This window comes from Pipistrellus kuhlii, unplaced genomic scaffold (assembly GCF_014108245.1).
Source record: "Pipistrellus kuhlii isolate mPipKuh1 unplaced genomic scaffold, mPipKuh1.p scaffold_m20_p_22, whole genome shotgun sequence".
Taxonomy (NCBI): Eukaryota; Metazoa; Chordata; class Mammalia; order Chiroptera; family Vespertilionidae; genus Pipistrellus; species Pipistrellus kuhlii.
Genome location: NW_023425521.1, coordinates 6122164 through 6144876, shown reverse-complemented (window position 1 = coordinate 6144876; position 22713 = coordinate 6122164). Strand labels below are relative to the sequence as shown.

General features: G+C 48.7%; 2 protein-coding genes across 6 annotated transcripts in view; one reads left to right on the top strand and one right to left on the bottom strand.

Moving 5' to 3' along the window:
• The first annotated feature begins 101 nt into the window (after nt 1–101).
• The window catches only part of ARSG (arylsulfatase G), an 83264-nt gene continuing 60652 nt past the window's right edge, over nt 102–22713 (top strand). Inside the window, exon 1 of one of the 2 annotated variants that reach the window (XM_036451386.2) lies at nt 102–301. The gene's annotated coding sequence lies outside the window, so the exon portion shown is untranslated. Of the gene's footprint in view, nt 302–22478; nt 22700–22713 lie in introns of those variants that run through there. The other variant, XM_045586272.1, reaches the window with a different exon arrangement.
• Nucleotides 5762–22393, bottom strand: SLC16A6 (solute carrier family 16 member 6). Of its 4 annotated transcripts, XM_036451389.2 has the most exons (7): nt 22216–22391; nt 16398–16557; nt 12876–13114; nt 11963–12106; nt 10053–10181; nt 8399–9205; nt 5762–6822 (listed from the first exon to the last, which is right to left on the bottom strand). In XM_036451389.2, exons 2-7 carry the CDS (start codon nt 16406–16408, stop codon nt 6572–6574), a joined length of 1581 nt encoding a protein of 526 aa, XP_036307282.1. In that variant the 5' UTR covers nt 16409–16557; nt 22216–22391; the 3' UTR covers nt 5762–6571. The 4 variants fall into 4 exon arrangements, with proteins under 4 accessions (XP_036307282.1, XP_036307286.1, XP_036307284.1 ...); XM_036451393.2 differs by lacking the exon at nt 11963–12106 and having other exon boundaries at nt 22216–22393; XM_036451391.2 differs by lacking the exon at nt 10053–10181 and having other exon boundaries at nt 22216–22392.

Sequence of the window (22713 nt, the reverse complement as noted above, 5' to 3'; positions counted from 1 at the left end):
AACCCGGCGACCGGGCCCGCCCTGCCCGCCCTGCCCCCACAGGAAGCGGCGTGGCTGTCCGGGCTGAGCCGGAGCCGGAGCGGAGCGGGGAGCGGACCAGCTGCTGTGAGCCCCGTCTCAGCTGCTCCCCGCCCGCCACCCCGACCTCCTCCCCCCGCGGCGGCCGCCGGGCGCAGCGGGGACTCCGCCTCCCCGGGGCCGGGACCTGCCGCTCCCCCCCCTCGTGTCCCGGCTGCAGCGCACGCCCCCCCCCCGGAGGCCTCGGGAACCCGCATGGCGAGGCCAACGCCACCGCCGAGCAGTAAGTGGAATCCTGTCCTGGGAGAGCAGTAAACAGTGCTTTCCGAGAGTCTGAGCCTGAAGTCCCTTCCCGTCCCGATGGGCGATCCAGAGCAGAGCCGTCCAACGCTAATGTAACGAGCCACACACGTACGGAACGACAATGTTCCAGGCAGCTGCGTGAGCCAGTGCAGAGGGAGCAGGTGAAACGCATTTCATTGAACTCAGCGTATCCAAACTGTTGTTCCAACGTGTGCCGAGTGTACCCGTTTCTGAGATATGCACCTTCTGCTTTCGTCCTAGTCTTCAGGTTCTGGCTGTTGTACACATACAGCGCGGCTCAGGTACAGGCGCCTTCCCAGTGCCCCCACTCCTGCTATTGGGCGCCCAGCTCCAGGTTAGGGGCGCCTTGTGGTCTCCAAGGAAGGATGGGCCTGTGAAGTTGAATTAAAGGGAGAGAAAAACCTTTTTTAAGGAAAGGTTCAGAGGCGCCCCCCTCCCAAACCCCTCCCCCCCCCCAGTACAGTGAGTGTTGACACTCAGGCAGCAAGGGTGTGAACCCCGAAGGGCTTCTGGCTTGGCGCTGGTTCACCTCTGGGTCTGGCTGTTGCTCTCTTGCTGTTGCCAAAGGTGTGGTGTTTCCTTTACCTGCGCTTCCACTCTTGGAGAGAACTGTGAAGTGTTAATCCTGTGAAGCCGCTGAGGCCCTGCCAGGGGGGAGACCAGCGGCAGCTGAGGAAATCGTGTGCGGTGACACCAGTGGCAGCAATGAAACCAGATCCGTCTCCCTGTTCCCAGTGGTGCTTTGTTTTCTCTGCTGCATGACCTCATCCGAAATAAGACGCCACAAGCTGGAAACCTACCATTTTCTTCCAGTTGCTTATAAACGGGGTTATAAGGTCAAACTCTTTTTTCAACCTCTTTACCCTTAAGTAGGGCCGCTGAGCTTGCTCAAAGGGAGAGAAATCAGAATACTTTGCTTTAACATAAAAATAAAAAAAAGATTTCGCAGTAGCTGGTTTGGCTCAGTGGACAGAGCGAATGCCTGAAGGGTCTTGGGTTCGATTCCGACCAAAGGCACATGCCCAAGTTTTGGGCTCGATCCCCAGTACGAGGCATGCAGGAGGCAGCTGATTGATGGTTCTCTCATCATAGATGTTTCTATTGCTCCCTCTCTCTTCTTCTCTGAAATCAATTAAAAAAATATGTTTTTTAAAAGAGATTCAATATCCAGGAAAGCATTTGCTGCCAGTTGAAACATTAAAAAAAAAAAAATCATGGAGCCCCACTGGCTTTGCTAAGTGGTTGAGCATTCACCTGCGAACTAGGAGGTCACAGTTCAATTTCCCGGTTAGGTCACATGACTGGCTTGGTCCCCAGTAGGGGGTATGCAGGAGGCAGCTGATCCAAGATTCTCTCTTATCACTGATGTTTCTATCTCTCCCTCTGAAATCAATAAAATATATGTATATGCATATATATATATATATATATATATATATGTATGTATTTTTTAAAGCCTTTATAGATAGAGGTTTGGGATACCAGTTTTGGTATCTAATTTGCCCTTAAGAAATCCATAGTCACCGCAGAACTTACGATTTGGATGTGAGAGGTTATTTAACATGAAGAGTGAAGTTGCAAGTTGAACTTGTCACTTTTCTTATTCTGCACCCTAAGGCAGACAATACAGAAACAGAACACCAGAGGGCGCTAGGCTCCTTACTTATGAGACTGGCGGGCCCACCTGTTGGAGCTTGTAGCCCTCACTTCTTTTTTTTTTTTTTTAAATATATACTTTATTGATTTTGTACAGAGAGGAAGGGAGAGAAATACAGAGTTAGAAACATCGATGAGAGAGAGTCATCGATCAGCTGCCTTTTGCTCACCCCCTACTGGAGATGTGCCCGCAACCAAGGTATGTGCCCTTGACCGGAATCGAACCCCGGGATCCTTCAGTCCCCAAGCCGACGCTCTATCCATTGAGCCAAACCGGTTTTGGCTAGCCCTCACTTCTAAAGACAAATCCAAAGACAAGGACGGTGCTTTTATCAATACAATGTATGTTTGTCGGAGTGACCTTTAAGGAAGTGACTTTCAGTAGTCACTTAAAGTAGTGTTCGTTACCACTTAAGAATTTAAAGGAAATGGCTTCTAAATGCCAGATCCCTATTAGAGAGCCTCCTATCTGGGAGCATTTTAAAAATAAGGATTCATGACCATTTCTTTATGAATTTTAGGTTATTTGAGGCATGCAGAAATGTAAGTATAATAAATACCTTCCATGAACGTCAATGGTGACCTGAACCATGGGAACCATGATTTGAAAACCATTTTCTCTCTCTCTCTCTTTCTCTCTCTTTCTCTCTCTCACTAAAGTCAATAAAAACAGAGAGAGAGAGAGAGAGAGAGAGAGAGAGAGAGAGAGAGAGATCGATCGGCTGCCTTTTGTGTGCACCCCGATTGGGAACAACCCCGAGTCCCTTTGGTGCACAGGCTGAGCCACCCTAGCCAGGTGGTCTGTTTCTGTGATACTAAGTAGTGTGTTACCATCAACTTTGTTCTTCTTTCTCAAGGTTGCTGTGGCTGTTTGGGGTCTTCTGTGGTCTATATAAACATTTGGATTATGTGTTCTAGTTTTGTGGAAAATGCCCTTCGTGTTTTGACAGGGTTTGCATTGAATTTATAGGTTGCTTTGAATAGTTTGGATATTTAAATATTTTTTCTATCCATAGCACAGTATGTTTCCATTTATTTGTGCATTTCTTTCTTTAGTATCTCATAATTTTCCAAGTACAGACCTTTTGCATCCTTGGTTACATTTATTCCTAAGTATTTTATGGTATTTTGTGTGTGTGTTTTTTTTTTAATGCACATGGGATTGTTTTTCCTAGTTTCTCTGATAGTTCATTATTGGTGTATAAAAATGCAACCAGTTACTGAATATTAACTTTGTATCCTGCTACTTTACTGAATTTATTTATGAATTCTTATAGGTTTTTGGTGGAATCTTTAGGGTACTCTACAGATAGTATCATGTCATCTGCAAATAATGACAGTTTTACTTCTTCCTTTCCAATTTGGAATCCTTTTATTTCTTCTTCTGGTCCAATGGCTATGGCCAGAACTTCCAGGACTATGTTGAATAGGAGTGACAGTAGACATCCCTGTCTTGTTCCTGATCCTGAGGAAAAGTTTTCCCCCACTGAGTATGACGTTAGCTCTGAGTTTGTCATATTACTGTATGATTTTCATTATATTGAGGTATGCCCCCTCTATTTCTGCTTTGCTGAGAGTTTTTATTATAAATGGGTGCTAGACTTTATCAAGTGCTTTTTCTGCATCTATTGATATGATCATATGATTTTTATCCGTTTTGTTTACGTGGTGTATCACATTCATTGATTTGCAGATATTAAACCAACCTTGCATCCCAAGAAAAGAACCCTACTCGATCATGGTGTATGATCTTTTTAACGCATTGCTGATATTTTGTTGAAGATTTTGCATCTATGTTCATCAGGGAGATTAGCCTATAACTTTCCTGCTTTGTAATGTCTTTCTCTGGTTTTGGAGTCAGGATAATGCTGGCCTCTTAAAATGAGCTTCTGAGTCTTTCCTTCTCTTACATTTTTGGTATAGTTTGAGAAGGGTCCATGTTAATTTTCCTATGTTTGATAAAATGGAACTGCGAAGCCATCTGGTCCAGGAGTTTTGTCTGTCTGTGGCTAGTTTCCCACTACAACGGCAGAGTTGAATAGCTGTGACAGCGGCCTCACAGCCCCCAGAGCCTTAAGTACTTACCATCTGGATCTTCACAGAAAAAGTTCACCAGCCCCTGGCCTGGAGAGTCAGCGCTGTCCACTCAGAGGGAGAGCAGTTCTTAGGATTAGTCTATAAGGGAACAGTCTTAACCGTTTCCACTTACAACAGTTGAGAGGCTTAGCTATTACTCTGTGGCTGCTATGGTATCATTTCATTCATTATTTCATTCAAGAAATAAATTCAGCAAACACTTCTTGGAAGTGTTTGTGTCTCTAGTAGTAGACTTAAACTTTTTTTTTTTCCCAGAAAAGTTGTTTTTATAGCTATAATTGGATCAAACAATCAATGCTGAGTCAATTAAAAACACACACGAATCAATTCCTTTAAATAAAAAAGCTATATATTTATTACAAATCTAGAAGTACCAGAGTGTCCCTCGTACAGAACAAATAAGCAATCCCGTTTTCATTTTCTTCCAAACATTGAAAACCTTGATTATTGATAAACTGGAATTGGCATACATTTTTTCCCCCCACATGCAGTTAACAGAATGGACACAGAGCCAGGAGCTCAGAGACCAGTTATAAATATTAAACCGTATTTAACATTCAGAGTAAAAAGGGTTATAAAGTGCTGAAGTCACGTAAGTCTGCAACACCGTCACAAGCTCAGTGCCTCCTCCAGCAGGGACCGGTCTGCCACACCCACCTTGTTTTCGGTGTGTGTCTTTTTGACAAACACTTTGCCGCTTCCTGTCCCACCTCCCCCCAGAGATTGACAGATTGTCCTGTGCCTATGGCTGATCAAATTCTGTACAACGTGTAGCAGGCGGTGCTGGACGGTGCCACTTCCACTTCAGTGCAGAGAAATATTCAAGCTTTGTGTACCTGTCACCAAACTAGGCCTGCGATACTGTTTCCCCCTGAGTTGTCACAAATCCACAGTGAAGGTGAATGAGGATGGAGCAGCGAGCACGGCCCGTCACCTGCAGAGTCAGAGTCCGTACGTAGGAGCAAGCAACCCACCCGTTTTCCTCACCTCGACCTTCTTTACAGCCAGTGGCTAAAATGAGACATACATATAGTGTAACTGCAAACAAAAACAAAAACAAAACAACAATGATCAATGACCCTGAAAACTCTGGCAAATTAGAGCGGTCAGAGTTTAGATGAGACGGAAAATCGCCCCTGGTGATGCGTGATGGTCAAGCTAACGTCCCTGCCTGCCCGGGTGAAACGCAGGCATGCTTCGGCAGTCCGAAGGCCTTCTTTCTAAACCAGAGATGCGTCAGCCATTCAGTGAGATAGAGTTCTGGTCCAGAGAGCATCCTCAAGTATTGTTAGGCGAGGGAACCTTGTTTTAAGAGGCTAAGGCTATTTGCTACTCGTTATATCCCCCCTACAAACAGCAGGTGCTGCCCTCAGTCACAGCGAAGAGGCATTACCCCCTGGAGTAACTTTACTGGAGACGTGGTGTTCGCATTCTCTGAGGCGTTGAAAGGATTGCCGAGGGCCGAAGCCGGTTTGGCTCAGTGGATAGAGCGTCGGTCTGTGGACTGAAAGGTTCCAGGTTTGATTCCGGTCGGGGGCATGTACATTGGTTGCGGGCACATCCCTGGTAGGGGGTGTGCAAGAGGCAGCTGGTCGATGTTTCTCTCTCATAGACGTTTCTAGCTCTCTATCTCTCTCCCTTCCTCTCTGTAAAAAAATCAATAAAATATATTTAAAAAGAAAAGAAAAGGATTGCCGAGGGAGGCGAGAGGGATGCGGGTGTCCTAGGTGGTATTTCTCGTGATGATGTCAGTCATCCTAGAATAACTTAATAATAAATAGTGGTTTACATTAAAGGTACGACCATCACATATTCCTGAATAATTAAGAGCCTCAGGAAGTGCATTTTGAATGCTATTCCGTATATCCCGTGTGAAATACTTCTGGTAATGGCTGGCCATCAACCAAATGTTGGCTCTTAAAGTGTACTTCATGTCCACTGACTATGTAAGAAGTTAAGAGGTTACACGTCTTTAATATAAAACCTCAGTATTTTTCAAAGAGTGTTAAATGATTTGTTCATATTTCTGAAAGTGAGAAACTGGAAAAGTGATTTAGGATGTTTGTGGGCATTTTGGAATGGCCAATTTCATTTCAGCGACCTGGGCTAGAATCCGTTTTACAGGACAGCGGGTGAGATACGGGAGATGCGCTTACAGCCACTGTGCCGACTGGCATCGCTGTTTCAAACCCGGAGTGTGAACCACGGTGCTCCTGCGTACCTCTGCGTCGCCCCGGGGTGCAGCCCGGTTTCTGTACGGAAGAGTATTTGGTTGTTTCTGTTTTGGCTTAAAGAACAAGCAGACGGGAAAGCATAAAAAGAAGGATGCTGTTGGTGGTGCCCGCGGCCCCATTCCCTGCAGAGTGCCGTTTGAAAGCAGGTGGGACGATCGGCTCCTCTACACCACGGTGCCCCCAGACGCGCCCCCTCCCCCCCAGCCAGCCAGCAGGGTGGCTGATGTACCAGGGTCTGTCCGTCATTCCGGCTCCGATTTCATAGGAACTTTATGCTCCTGCTTCCCAAGGTCCATCTCAAGGAAGTCTTCAGGGACGTCTTGTAAAGCTCTCCCCCGGTAGCTCTCCGCCTTCCCGTCGCCCGCGGGCTGGCGCCGGCACAGTCCCTTCCCACAGGGCCTCACCAGCGCCAGGCACCCCGCCGCCACCGCCATGCCCGCTGCGCAGGAGTAGAAGGCTCTGCTGTACACCTTGCTGTGGTCCACCAGCAGCCCTGGGGAGCATGCACACCGTTAGCATCCGGGCACCAAGCCCCTCTCCCAGCCCCCCACACAGACGCTCCTCTCTCTCTGCCTGCTTTGTTTTATCTTGTTTATCTAAAGAACGTGTCCAAGGCAGGAATCTTCTAGATGGGGGGAGGGGAGGGGAGAATAAAGCAGACAGACAGTGTATACTTATTAGCAGCCGAGGTAATGGTGTCGCTAAAATGCCTTCATGGGCTGCCAGACTGGCGTGGCTCAGTGGTTGAGCATCGACCTGTGAACCAGGAGGTCCACGGTTCGGTTCCCTGTCAGGCAGGGCACATGCCCAGATGGCGGGCTCGATCCCCAGTAGGGGGTGTGCAGGAGGCAGCCAGTCAATCAGTGATTCTCTCTCATCGTTGATGTTTCTATTTCTCTCACCCGCTCCCTTCTTTTCTGAAATCAATAAAAACATATATTTTTAAATGCCTTCATGGGCTAATCTGTCCTAAAACATGGGACTGCTGAATGCATGCTTCTTCGGAAAGGGAATACTCTTAAGAGAGGAAAGAGCACTATTATTTTCACAGGTCTCTGTTCACATGGGGTAAGATTTCCAGTCCCAACAACCCTAAGGTGCTACTTCAGGTCTAAGGTATGAGAGACACCGTGTCTCCCTCGAGGACGTGTGGGTGAGTGATCAGGGGCCGAATGGAGTGCTGCTCTGTGCTCAGATCCCGACACCCCTCCCAAGAAGGGAAGGTGGCTCACAGAACTTGTTACTCCCCGTCCTGCTGTCCCACAGTCAGAGGGTAACGAGCTCAAAATCCATGGCCCCTCCAGCACTTATACAGCAGGATGGTGGGCAAGGCCTGGGCAGCTGGGGCTGCAGAGGGACTTGGTCACCGGTTTACCATTGGACCATCGGCTCACAATCTTTGACTTCCGTTTCCTCCTATTTAAGTCCAGAGAGCTGCTCAGGTCCTCTCTAACTCTGCCAGCTCTGTAATTCTATGGAAGTATGAGAATCAGTAGACTTTTAAATTAGACTCGAACAGGACGCTAACACAATTAATGAGGGAATACTAAACATTGTAGATTATATAATCCATAGGACAGGGCCCACTTTATAACTAGAGGCCTAGTGCATGAAATTTGTGCACTTGGGGGCGGGGGCGGATCCCTCAGCCTGGCCTGTGTGCCCTCTCGCAGGCTAGGAGCCCTTGGGGGATATCCTCAGTCAGACATCCTTAGCACTGCCACACTGCTGCACTCGCTAGGAGCACACTGACCACCAGGGTGAAGCTCCTGCACTGAGCATCTGCCCCCTGGTGGTCAGTGCGTGTCATAGTGACCTGTCATTCTGCCCTTTGGTTGATTTGCATATTAGCCTTTTATTACATAGGATATGATCTCCACTGAGAGCCTAGGAAGCTATCTCCAGTCTTCCTTAGGAATATTCCTGCTCTAAACAGTGTGTCACGTTGAACTAGTATGGCTCAGGTCCAGAAAGGCGACAGACGTTCCACCTGTCCAACTCTATGTTGAAGAAGAGAGGGGGAGGGGGTAGCAGCCAAGGGTTTGGATTTGGTGTTGTGTTCACGTTACCTGCCAGGGGTGGCCCGGCGAGCGCCGCGATGCTCTGAATGAAGACGTAGACCCCGGCGGCAGAAGACATCTTCTCGATGCCCACCACGTCGTCCTCCGCCAGCAGGGGGATGTGGGTGCCCGCCACGGTCCCGAGCATGACGCCAAACAATATGCTGCAGGACATCAAGCCCCAGAACCCAGTCGCAAACGTAAAGGCAAACAGAGACACGGTCAGCAGGAGGACGAAGACGAGCTCGATGTAGATCTTGCGGATGGGCTGGCTGTTGAGGATGAAGCCGGCGCCAATCCTCCCGAACACCTCGGCGATGGCCATCATGGACAGCAGCAGGGCAGCGCGGTCCTGGGTGAGGCCCAGGCTGACGCCCAAGGGGATGATGTACAAGGAAGGGGCGAAGAACCCCAGCGTCGCAAAGAGACCGAACAGCGTGTACCAGATGAAGCTCCTCTCCCTCAGGACGGAGAAGTCCAGCAGGGGGCCTCGCGGGGGGCGGGGCTGCTCCAGGACCTGCTGCTCCACGTCGGCCTTTGGCCCCAGCTCCGCGGCCGCGTGGCCAGGCACGGTTTTAGGTGAGGTAGTGAGTTCCACTCCTGAGTCGATGGAGTCTATCGAGGTTCGCGTCTTCTCGTTCTCCAGCATGTACTGCACTTCCTTTGCAGTCTCCTGTCCGGCTGTTTTCGGGGACCCCGGCCCCGTGATGAGAATCGGCCTCAGCAGGGCCCCGCAGAGGACGATGTTTAGCTGCAGCAGGCCCACCAGGAGGAGGCTGTGTCTCCAGCCGATGTTCTCCTTCAGGGCCGTGAATGCTTGGGTGGGCGGGAGGGAGGGAAGAGAAATAGAAGGTGAGACCAGGCATCGACTCAAGACACAGGAGACGCCCCTGAGCAGAAACAGGGATTCAGAGTTGGCTAAATGACTCCTTTCGGAATGGATGTTTTCAAGCCTTGCTGCGGAATAGGTGCCACAGATCTTCCTGTTTGTGTAAATTTGAACTAGGATTGAAATGTTTGAATTCCTGCCGAAACCGGTTTGGCTCAGTGGATAGAGTGTCGGCCTGCGGACTGAAAGGTCCCAGGTTCAGGTTCGATTCCGGTCAAGGGCATGTACATTGGTTGCGGGCATATCCCCAGTGGGGAGTGTGCAGGAGGCAGCTAGTCGATGATTCTCATCGATGTTCCTAACTATCTATCCCTCTCCCTTCCTCTCTGTGAAAAATCAATAAAATATATTTTAAAAAAAAGAAAAAAGAAAAAAGAAATGTTTGAATTTCTACCCAGCTGGTGTGGCTCAGTGGTTGAGCGTCAAACCAGGAGGTCACTGGTTCGATTCCTAGTTAGGGCACATGCCTGGGTTGCGGGCTTGACCTCCATTGTGGGCGTGCAGAGGCAGCTGATCAATGATTCTCTCTCATCATTGCAGTTTCTCTCTCTCTCTCTCCCCCTCCCTTCCTCTCTGAAATCAATACAAATGTGTTTGAATTCCTAACATGAGGGTTAGGGAGGACACCCCCCAAAGGTGTGCTGGAGGAGAGAAGGAAGCACCCTTTCCTTAGGCAGAGTTACAGCCGTCCCGTGGCCAACAGCAGGGCGAGTGAGAGGCAGCGGAGCCCAGCGGCTTCCCCACGTCGGTGCCCAGACTGTGGCCGTCACCTACCTGGTGCGAAAGCGAACATGGCAAAGCATTCCCCCGTGGAAGCCGCTGCGGTGACGATCGAGCGCCTCTTGTCGAAGTACTGAGACAGGATGGTGAGAGCGGGCAGGAAGCTGAAGCAGTAGCCCAGGCCTGCGCGAGGCAGAGAGCACGGTGAGCGCCTCCCACGGACCAGCCTCAGGAAGATGCCTCCCGAGGCCTGGGGGGGTTTGTGTTTGTTTATTTATTCATTTATTTACTCATTTATAATATATTTTATTGATTATTTTACAGAGAGGAAGAGAGAGGGATTGAGCGTTAGAAACATCGATGAGAGAGAATCATCCATCAGCTGCCTCTTGTACACCCCCCACTGAGGATATGCCCGCGACCCAGGTACATGCCCTTTGACCGGAATCAAACCCGGGACCTTTCCGTCCACAGGCCGACGCTCTATCCACTGAGCCAAACCAGTTTCGGCTGTGTTTATGTTTTAAATAGTAAGTTCTGGGAGCTTCCGGAAAAGGTCTCATGGGAAAGGATTTCATTAGAGGACTGGAGATGCTGAGACAATTGTTTTGGGATGCTTAGAGTATGAAAACTGTTTTCTGTTTGTTTTTCTGCTTTGTTTTTTTTCTATTTTCCCCCCCAGATATATATAATTCAAAGTGGATATTATTTCTATTGACTATATTGTAGTTTTTATATATAAGATTTCCATTAGGAAATCAGTTTTGAATTGTACAGAAATACCTAAAAATTTTAAGTGTGCAAAATATATGCATATATACATAATACAATATGTCATATCTATCTATCCTATATAATAAAAGGCTAATATGCAAATTGTCCCCTTGATTGGGAGTTCTACTGGGATTTTGACCAGGGGGTGGGGCCAGCCCCTCCCCAGTAGCTGGCCCTGCCCACATTGGCACCCCCACTCGGATTAGCCAGCCAACCTCCCACATCCCCTCCCACTGGCCAGCCTGGCCCAATCGGCCCTCCTATCAGGATGGGTTGGCCAGACCCCCGCCATGCACAAATTCGTGCACTGGGCCTCTAGTCTGTAGAATATATATATGTGTCAGCAATGTATGGACTCCTTTTTAAGTGAAAAACGTTTTCTCAGACTCCTAAGCATAAGCCTCCCCCAATAGCTCAGGATCCTCAGACCCTGATTTGGGAAATACTGGATAAAGAAATTAAAAATCTTACTTTGTGAAAATGATGTCTTTGAGTGGCAAACTATAGGGGTTGGCAATAGTAGGTTTACAGTTGTGAGTATGCAAAGTAGAGCTTATTCTTGTATTATTTATTTTTATTTTCCATATGAACAACTGTAAACCTACTTTTGCCCCACCCCGGTATCATTAAAGAGGCTTCCTTTCTCATTGGTAAACATTGAAAAATTAGACAAAATTTCTTGAGCATTGAGAATAGAGTCTCAGATCCCTGGAGTCCATACAGCCTGTTCCAAGAGACTAATCTGGGACACTTTATTTTATTATTATTTTTAATCCTCACCTGAGGATATTTTTTCTTTGATTTTTAAAGAGAGTGGAAGGCCTAGACCAGTTTGGCTCAGTGAATAGAGCGTCAGCCTGCAGACTGAAAGGTCCCGGGTTCGATTCCGGTCAAGGGCATGTACTTTGGTTGCGGGCACATCCCCAGTAGGGGGTGTGCAAGAGGCAGCTGATGGATGATTCTCTCTCATTGATGTTTCTAACTCTCTATCCCTCTCTCTTCCTCTCTGTAAAAAAAAATTTTTTTTTTTTTTTAAAAGAGAGTGGAAGAAAGAGGGAAGGACAGGGAGAAACGCTGATGAGAAAGGGACAGAGAAAAAGAAATAACACTTTGGATTTGAGTCCCTGCTTCCCTTCCTTGTCCTTCAGACCGCGTGTCTGGAAAACTCTGGATCCCGGATGAGCGCTTACCGGAGACGATGCCGATGGCGACGTACATGTGGTACACCTTCTGGGAGAAGGAGGCCGCCACCATCCCGGCGCTGACCAGCAGGCCTCCCGCCATCACCACCGGGCGGTGTCCGAAGCGACTGCTCAGGACGGTGGAGAGGGGGGCTGCGTGGAAAGAGCATAGCGTGACGTTTGGCTCCCAGCGTTTGCTTTAGCACAATTCCTTCTGTAAAGTCTCGGACATGGAAAGACAGAGCACACTGTATAACACAAAGCTCCGGCTCCTCCCCTGCTCGGGTCCTGGTTGGGGCTCATGCAAGAGGCAGCCAATCAATGTATTTCTCTCACCCAGATATTTCTCTCTGTCTCTCCCTCTTCCACTCTCCCTAAAATAGTCAATGGAAAAAACATCCTTGGGTGAGGATTAGCACAAAAAAATTTTTTTTAAAATAAAGTACAGGTTTCCAGATTGTGGGCTTGAACCCCCCAGTAGGGGGCATGCAGGAGGCAGCCGATCAATGATTCTCTCTCATCATTGATGATTTTATCTCTCTCTCCCTCTCTCTTCCTCTCTGAAATCAATAATAAAAAAATATATAAACAAAAACAGTTGCATCCCCCGTGGAACTGGAGGTTATTGCTGTCCTCAAAGTAAAGAATAGCGGACTAAGAATCTGCTCACAATAGGTGTCTAATACATGTGTGTTAAACTGAAGTCAGTCAAGGTTGACAAGTAAGACTTTCTCCCCCCTCTCACCCCCCCCCCCCCCCAAATCCTCTTTCTTGGGCCATTTTCAACTTCCTGAAAATGGTATTACTTGAGGCTAGAAAGTGCCAAGAGATCATGGAGAAAATGCATCACAACCATAATGTGTACCATTCTGTCGTCAGGCAACTTAGAATTAACAGTGTTGAAGGGGAAAGATGTACTCACCTGTAAACGTTAAGAAAAACACACATATTGATATGATCCATGAGATCTTGCTATTAGATTCCTCAAAACTGTCCATTAAGTCAGTAAAGAAGACGCCAAACGACTTGATGACACCATAGGTAAAGACTTCAACGAAGAAGAAAGACACAGCTACTGCCCAGCCCCACCCTCCGTCAGGCACTTGAGTATAAACATTGGCTCCGGAACAAAGCTGTGGTTTCTTCTCGGTCATTCTTAATCTGAAATAAAAAGTTTTAAAAGGTCAGGACCATAATAGCACGAGGGCTGATGATTCGAATGCTCTAGCAAACATAACAGATAAGAACTGTTTATCACATTTCTTAGGTTGGTGAATATTTAAATCATGTGCAGTTAATATAAAGTCTTTGGATAATAAAAGATCTAATGGAGCCCCCAAAGAATTTAGAGGTAAGATTTTCAAGCTATGGAAATTAAATGGCAAAAACAAACTAACATAAAGCATCAGGGAAGATATTTACTAGTAGAGGCAGTGTGAAGGACAGAGAATGGCCAAAAGACCAAGCCTCAGTGGTGACCTTGAACTTGAAGACAAGTTAGGTAAAGGACGAGTGAAGTGAGCAAAGGGAATGTTGATCAGAAATGAAACCTAGATTGGTAGAGGATTAAAAATGGTGGTAGAGTAAGTGGATGCCTCACAGACATTCTCTCAGAAACAAACTGGAATTACAACTAAAATACAGAAAAACTTTCCGAATAACCAACAGAAGACTCACAGGAGAACCCTGATATCCGAGGACCAAAAGTGGAGACTGCATAGGGACTGGTTGGAGGTGCAAAAGGGCTGGCCAGGCATCCACAAACAGCAACTGAAGGTCTGGAGAGAGATCTCAGCTGTGGGGGATTGCCACTGAGAACTCTGGGAGCTGATCCCCAAGCTGCCCCTGCCCCTTCAACCCAGCGGAGAGCACCAGAACCGAGAAGGGCACCTACATAACATCTGGCTGTGGAAAGCAGTGGTGTTGCTCTCTGCTAGGGAACAACACCTAGAAATTCAGGCACCCTCTTAAAGGGCCAATGCACAAAATCCTTGTGCTCTGGCAGAGGGAGGGCAGAGTGGACTGGAGCTGTGGGAGCAGAAGCCAGGATTGGGGACTTGGGAATTAGAAGGTCACTTCCGAGACTAAAAAGAACAATTAGCCTCCAGGTAGACGCAAGTTACTCACTCTTAAAAAACAAACAAACAAGACAAAACAAAAACTCGCCATACCTGAGGACACTTGCCTGGGGTCATTCAAGTCTGAATTCTATCAGTCTGTAGGCAGAGGTAGTCTCTGGAGACTTTGAGTCTTTGCCTGATCTAATGAGTTAGAAATAGTGTTTGACACTCCTGCATTAGAGATTGAAAGGCATAGAGGATCTACCTAATACACAGTCACAAACCCAAACCAATAGCCAAAATGAGGAGACCAAGAAACAACCCCCAAATTAAAGAACAAGAATATTATCCAGAAGGAGATAAATGAAACAAAGTTCAGAGTAATGATGGTAAAGATGCTCAACAGCATGAAAAAAAATATAGTAACTATGAAAAAAAAACAGTCTGAGATAAAGAATGACATCACAAAGAACACATTGGAAAGAACACACAGAAGAATAAGGGAAGCTGAGGACTGAATCAGTGAATTAGAAGACAGGGTTGAAAAAAATCAGAGAACCAAAAAGAAAAAACAGGAGGACAGCTAAGGGAGATATGGGACAATGTGAAATGTAACAATATTAGAATAGCAGGTGTTCCAGAAGAGGCAAAAAGCGACAAAGAGATTGAGAACTGGTTTGAAGAAATAATGGCAGAAAACTTCCCTAACCTGGTAAAGAAAAAAGACACATAAGTTCAGGAGGCACAGAGAACCCTAAGCAAGAAGAACCCAAACAGACCCATACCCAGATTCATCATAATTAAAATGCCAACAATTAAATGTCAAATCTTAAAGGCAGCAAGAGAAAAGCAAACTGTTACCTACAAAGGAGCTCCCATAAGGCTGACATCAGATTTCTCATCAGAAACTCTACAGGCCAGAAGGGAATAGCATGAAGTACTCAAGGTAATGGAAAGCAAGGGTCTGAAACCAAGATTACTACGGTATATCCAGCAAGGCTGTCATTCAAAATAAACAGTCAAATAAAGAGCTTCCCAGATAAAAACAAACCAAAACAAAAACAAACACAAAAAAAACACACACAAAAGACAAAACCCCCCCCCAAAAAACTAGAGTACATCACCACCAATCCAGCATTACAAGAAATGCTAAAGGGATTGCCATAATGAAAAGAAGAAACAGAAAGAGAAGCCTAGGCATACAGAATTAAAATGGCTATAAATAAGTACCTTTCAATAATAAGCCTAATTATAAATGGATTAAATGCTCTAATCAAAAGGCCTAGGATAGCTGAATGGATAAAAAAATATAACCCAACTATATGCTGTCTACAAGAGACCCACCTCAAAACAAAGACACACACACAGAGTGAAGGGATGGAAAAATTTTTTCCATGCAAATGGAAAAAAAGAAAAAAAAGATGGAGTAGCAATACTCATATCTGACAAAACAGACTTGAGAACAAAGGCCATCACAAGAGACAACAAAGGTCACTACATAAATACTAAAGGGATTGACCCAACAAGAGGATATAACCCTAGAAACATATATGCAATATATGCACCCAATATAGGAATATATATATATATATATATATATATATATATATATATATATATATATATATATAAAATTTCTAGAGGACTTTCAGGGAGAGATCTACAACAATACAGTCACAGTAGGGGACTTCAACACCTCTACTGAGGTGGCAGGAACATAGTGATCAGAATAGTAAAAAAAAAAGAAGAAAAAAAAAAGAAAAAAAAAAAAAAGAAATGAAACCTAGAAAAAAGCAGGCTAAGAGGCAAATACGGACAACGCCATCTGTGCACCTGTGCTTGATGCCTCTGACCAGATTATCCAGCCACCTCTCTTTGATCCCATTTCCCACTCAGCTGCTTCATGATTATGATCTGTTTTCCACGTGGATATAACTATACGTCCAAATTCCCAAGTTGTCTCCTGGGAGTTTGGCACGAGTAAGTTACCCAGATTGCTCAGCACTTGGCACATTTAGCACCTGAATTCCCGAGCATGCCACAAATGTGACTTTGGAATACAGTGACCAGCCCAGCCGGTGTGGCTCAGTGGTTGAGCGTCAACCCACGAAGCAAGAGGTCACTGTTCGATTCTCGGTCAGGGCACATGCCCGGGGTGCAGGTTCAATCCCCAGTAGGGGATGTGCAGGAGGCAGCTAACCAACGATTCTCTCTCATCATTGATGTTTCTATCTTTCTATCCCTGTCCCTAAAAATCAGTTGCAAACATAGAATATAGTGACCAAAAAAGACACTGTCAACTTGTAGGACCTGGGCAGCCAGTTTTAACCCTAAGTTATCCCTGACCTTGCAGCTTTCCATTCAAACCGCAATGAACATCAGACCTTAACACCATAAGCAAGGGAAAGCACTGGACTTAACACTGAAGGGGAAGTTCAATCTTCTGCTTTGGGCTGTTGCACATGAATCCTGGTTTTCAGGCTCTGCAATTGCATGTACTTTGAAACAGGGATGCATGTTTTGAGCCCAGCTAAAAATTAGTGTCTATAATAGTTAGTTCATGGTTTTAAGTTCTTAATGCTAACCCACCTTGAGTTTAAGGTTTCAATTACACAGTGAATTTCTAGGATGTGTGGATCCTTTCAGTGTCTGCTGTGTTAGGAATGAAGGCAAGTTTTATTGATAAATGAAGAGTAATTAAATAAGAACAGGACACAACCTCCTCTATCCAGTAGACGTGCCAATTTCTGGTGCTAGAATCTCATATTCTGAGTTTATTGTATAAGCGTTAAAAAGCAGCAAATGTGCCCTAACCGGTTTGGCTCAGTGGATAGAGCATCGGCCTATGAACTGAAGGGTCCCAGGTTTGATTCCGGTCAAGGGCATGTACCTTGGTTTCGGGCACATCCCCAGTGGGGGAGGGAGGAGGTGTGCAGGAGTCATCCGATCAATGATTCTCTCTCATCGATGTTTCTAACTCTCTATCCCTCTCCCTTCCTCTCTGTGAAAATCAATAATATATATATATATATATTTTTTAAAAGGCAGCAGATATGACCCAAATTCATGGTCCACCCTATTCACATCACTTTCCCACAGTAGCCTACGACTTGGAAAGGGCTAGATGCCCACTTTTTGCCCTATCGCTCCTAAGCATTTGGTTGCACAAACAGGCGTAAGAGGCTTTCAGAAGCTTTAAGCTCCCTGCGGCAGAGGCCTCTGCGTTTCCACGGGTGTTAATGCGTCCTTCCCGAGCGCGACGAGCGCGGCTGGGAAGGTGGGAAGGGCAGTTAAACAGCTGGAGGTGTAGGCTGCGAGCTACAGAGCAGTTGGCACTCCCATTTCCCATCCTGGAAAGCAGCAGAGGTGAGATGGGAGCCCTGACCTGAGCCCCCCAGCAAATGAGGCTTTCACAACGCCCCTGCCTCATCAGACCTTTCAATCCACTCCCAAGGTGAGGCCCCCGGAGCAGGAAAGAAGCTCCCTGCCCCCACCCCCCGCCCCGTCTACAGCGCAGGCCCTCAGCCCTCACCCCTTGCATTCGCCCCCCTCCCAGGCCACTGCTCCTTTTCTGGTCTCTTACTGGTTCCTCGGGTCTGGTACGATTGAGCTTTCTGAAACGCTGCATTAGTTCGACGTCATTTTTTCTCTCTCTCTGACTTTTGCGTGGCTTTCCTCGTTCTGGGCCATCAAATCCACCCTTAGCCTGTCCTTCAGGATCGAACCCCGACCTACCTTTCACCTTTGAAGCCTTATTTTTGTTCTAAAACGTGACCTGCCTGCCATGGCCCAAATGGCCTCACTCCTCCTTGCCCTCCAGGTTCTAACCACCAGGCCTGTGCCCTCTGCAGCTGGCACCTTTAAGACCCGGTGCCATCAAAATCCATCTCCCGCGATGCTCCTTCTGGCTGACTCAACCTAAAGGGCTTTCTCCACGTGACAGGCATCGTTGAATACTTCAATGAGTCTATCTTATTTGAGGAGTTTAATGTTAAGCTCATAAAAAACAGCATCTGGGTTCTACATCTCTTCATATGTCCTGCCCTCCCCCATTTCCCAGTACCTTGCATATAACTTTTATTTATTTTTCAAAAAAGTGCCTACTACTGCCACGCCCAAAGCTAGGCCTCGGCAATAGCAATACTGTAGTGAAAAGACAGAGAGATGGTCTCTGCTCTGAGGCTTACATGCTTGTCGATCATGATAAGGAGCCTGCAGCTTAAAATGCATGTTTACAACCTCCCTGCAGAGGCCAGCACACTCGGACAGGCACAGCTGTGCCAGGCCCCTAGGAGGGTGCATGTAAGGTCTGAGTCTTACCAGGGGGCTCAGGACCCACCTGCACATAAATATACTGGGGTAAAGAACACACATATTGGGATAAAATTGATGAGGGCCCAAAGAGGCAAACGGACTCTCTCTTTGGCCTAAAATGACTGCCGGATGAAGACAGATCTTTTTAGACGACGTGGACTACACTGCACTTTCTGTGCGAGGAGAGGTCGCCCCGTCCTCGGAAGGCCCTGCGTCAGGCCAGCGTTCCGGCCCTGGTGGTGGGCGCACCCCTCTCCTTTGCCTGTCCTGACCAGTCGGTGGGATCAGGATCCACCTGTAGCCCCCGAGTGGAGTTGAGTTACAGAATGTGATGGCTGAAAGGGAGGGCGGACCTCATCTTGTCCATCTCCTCCTTGCACGAGGCGGCTCCTTGTGCAAAACGGGAAAACTGAGCCCCAGGGAGGTAAAGAGACCCGACCCAAATGGTCCGGAATCAGGTGTCCTGCCTCCTGGGCCCTGTGGGATCAGCTCTGGGATGGCATTTTAAGGGCCAGGGAGGGGGTTGTTTTACATAGACATTGTAAGGAAACATGTTTTCTTAAAAAAACAAACAAACAAAAAAAAACTCCCCTGACTTTTGTGGGTAGAGGGAGGTCTGTGACCTGATTCACCAGAGCCGCTGTGTGACCTTGCCAAAGTCACTCCACCTCTCTGGGCCTGAGCTGCTCATTTGTCGTCTTTAGTCAGAGGTCTTCTGGAGAATATTCAAGGCTCAGAGTTTCACTCTTCACCCAATCCCTCCGGCCAAAGCTGGGGGCCCAGGGACACCAGGGTGCTGGGACGAAGGGGCACATGCTAGGTGGCTCTTGGGAAGGGGGTGAGAGGCAGCTGGGCCTGGGGGAGAGCAGGTCAGCTGGCTAGAAGGAGGCCTTTTGGTCGCTGTGCTTTCTGAGCCCCTTCAGGACGCCCGATTCCTTTGTTTGTCAGAGCGTTGCTCTCATCGGTGCCCCTCTCCAGAAGCTACGTGCACACGTGACCTGCACCTGCACGCCTAGGTTTTCGGAGGACAGAAACCTTCTTGTTCCCACAAGGATCCCATAAAGGCAAGCTGCCCACCCCCCTGCCCACCCCCGTCCCGGAACTCAGCCCTCCTTTCTGGTTTATGACTTCCTCATTCTAAGGCAGGCTACCTCTGCAGAATGTAGCTTTGAAGATAAGATCACACAGTGTCGATAAAAACGGAAGAATAACACATATCTTGTACAGGGCAGGCGCCTACAGGGTAGTAGTCAGCAGCTGTCTGCAGACCCGGTGCCTGGCAGCATGTCTGGCACATAGTAGGTGCTCAGCCAAAGTTCACTGAACAAACCCCCGAGCAGTGCACCGCTCTGTCCTCAGGGAGCCGAGCCACCGGGTGCTGAAGTCCCTGCTTGCAGAATAAAGGCTTTCCCGGACCCGTCTCCTCTCCTCGAGCCACTCATTCAGCAAGCTCAGCCTCGACAGAGTGAGGAAACGAAGCCCCGGCTTTTGAACTCACTCACTTAGAAGCCTCTCCAGATTCTTCCAGAATCGGGAATTATCTGTCCGTTTCGGTGGAGTGATCTGATAAGGGATATTCGTTTTACTATGCAGGGATCTAACTGGAAAGGCGAGTTGAGTGACTGGTTTTGGGTGCATCGTTTTGCTCCTGGAGGGCCAGGCTGAGTGCAGATGAACTAGATCTCGGTGACCTCAGACCTCCTCCCGCCCTGAAACCTATCATTCTAGGTAGCCTGGGGCCCTGGCTTGCTCTAAGCTACTCTTTCTTTTTCTTTCAACCCCTGTGGAGTGCTCTGAGGCAAAGCCACCTGGCTTCTTTTGAGCCCACCAGCATTATCTGCGAAGTGGTATTGCTTGGTCTCTAACGTCCATGATCTCTGAAAGCAGGGGTTAGACGTGGCAATCCCAGGGTCTCTCCAACCGTAAAACTATGATTCCGCGCACACACAGGCTCCTGGCTACCATCTTGTCTCCACCCGAATGCTCCTCCAAAGGAAGGCACACAAAACACGCTGGGCAGTTTGGAATCTCCCCTACGACCGCTGGACTGCCTTAACCTTAAATAAATGAGCCCTCAGCCAAGGCTTGTTCAGCTGCTAAGCCTGGGGATCTCACTGCCGTTTGATTTGCTGAGAAAAGACCTGACCTGGGGGCATGAAGACTGCAAACTATCCGATTCTTACAGACCATCTCAGAGTCCAGTTCAAAATGCCATCTCTGGCTGGAAACGGTGGCGGCAGCTGGGGTAAGCAAAGTCTGGGCGATGCATCGCCAAACCTCCCTTCTTCTTGAAGGTGTGGCCTGGGGAACAGCTTTCGACAAGCTGTTTCCGTTCCCAGTTGTCAAAAATCATTCTGTCTTTTTTAGGCAAAGTTCATTCTCTATTAAAAAAAAAAAAGAAGAAGAAGAAGAAAAAGAAATCCCAAGCCTAACCTGTAGGGCTGCCTCGGCAGCACTGAATCACCGGATACAAGCGGCTCACCCACTCTACAAGATCCTGACGTTGCAACCCAAGCCCCTAATTTAAGTGTCCTCCTCAGGAGTCCCACTGAGGAAAAGCCCGTTCTGGGAAGCCGCAGAGGGAAAGCTGGGGGCTCGGGGTGCTCATTCAGAGCGGGGCCACGTCTCCCTGGCTGCACTGTTTACTTCCACGCCGTAACCCTCCGCCTTGCCTGCCCTCCCCTCAGTCACGAGAAGAGACATCTCTGTGCCCACCAGGCAGGACGGACGGCTTGTTGACCCCCCAACATGCCACACCATGGTGCTTGGGACGTGGGGAGGTGCATCGCTTAGAGATTTCAGCATAAGCACTTGGCTTTTTTTTTTTTTTTTTTTTTTTTTTTGCAAACAAATTAAATCATTTTTTATTATGGTTTCCAAAACAGTTAAGGTTCCCGAGAAATGTCCTTGTCCAAGACAGGAACTATCTCTTTCGAGAAAGGGCTGGCACGGAGCGCGTGGCCGTGCAATCTCAACCAGCTTCCTGGTTGACAAGTTGCAATCGCTCTTCCGCAGTTGGCTCTTGGGGAGCTCTCTCTACCGCTCCCGTGTCCGGTGACATTGCATCTGGCACCGCGCAAACTTCTGCCACCTGCCTCCGGGGGCTGGAGGGAGGGTAGCGTTGGTTCTGAGTGTTTGCATGTTGTTGTTGTTTTAATTTAAAAAAAAAAAAAAAGAAAAACACGAGAAGGAAATAACCCGTTTCCTCTACAAAATCAGCCTCCCTCGCTACGGAACTGCTCAGCCTCAGGGGCGCGTTCCTGCGGCTGGCAGCGCAGGGAGCCTGGGGAGGTGAGCGGCGCGGGCTCCAGCCGCTGAGCACCTGCGCCTGCCTCCCCCAGGGGGTCCCACAGGCTAGTGAGCTGTGGGTGGGAGACACATGGAACCCCACTTTCCCTCGCGGCCGCCCCGCATGCGTGCGCGGATCTGGGGAAGGCACCTCTGCCATATGGCACTGGGGGCGCACAGGCGGCTCGCTTCCTGCGGGGAATCCCTGCAAAGGCTGCGCCCCGCGCCCCCAGTGGCCCCGAGGTCCGGAGCCCCCAGAGCGGGGCCAGGCGCACGCACTGTCAGCCAGGCTCGCCTTTAGCTGTTTTCCGGACGCAACTGTATCAGGCCAGGATTTTCTGTGTCAGGCCGGGATCACAGCTCCCAGCTGCCCACACCGGCCAGAGCGCTTCACCCCGGCGGCCCTGGCATTCCGAAGGGCCAGAGACTATGTTCTCGCAGTAACCTCTCCAAAAGGTGAAGGTGTTCAAGCGCTCTCCTCCGCCTCCCACCACCCACCCAGCCAAAAAAAAAATAATTAAAAAAGGTGCCTCACCCATTAAAACAACCCACACCCCGTCACCAAAGTTTGAAACGTGTAAGATAATAAAACCAACTCACCAAGTTAGCAGGGCAGAGAATAAACCCCAGAGGCTCCCACTAAGGCGCGGGCCGGGCCTCCCCGCCTTATAAGCCGCTGGGTGACACGAGCGAGGTTTAACTCCTTGGGGCGTGGGCCCGAGCCCAGCGCAAGTTGTTGGCTCAGAGGAGTGTCCGCGGGACCCGCCCGCAGCGCCCCGCCCCGGCCCCTGCCCCCCACGGGCTCCCGCGCCCCAGGCACCCCGGCGGCGGCGCCCGCTCCCTCCCTCCCCCCGCCCGCCGGCGCCCAGCCCGGGTCCCCGCGCCGGTCTCTGCCTCCCTCTGATCCTGTACCGGCTGCAGCCGGTCTCCGCCGGCCTCGGGGGCGCGCCGCCGCCGCCGCCGACCATGTGCTGCGAGCGAGCGCCGCGGAGGAGGGGGCCGCCCGGAGCGCGCGCGCCGGCCCACGTGCACCCGGCCCGCCCCAGGCGCGCGCCCGCCCCAGCCCGGCCGGGGGTCACGGAAGGTAACGGCGCCGCT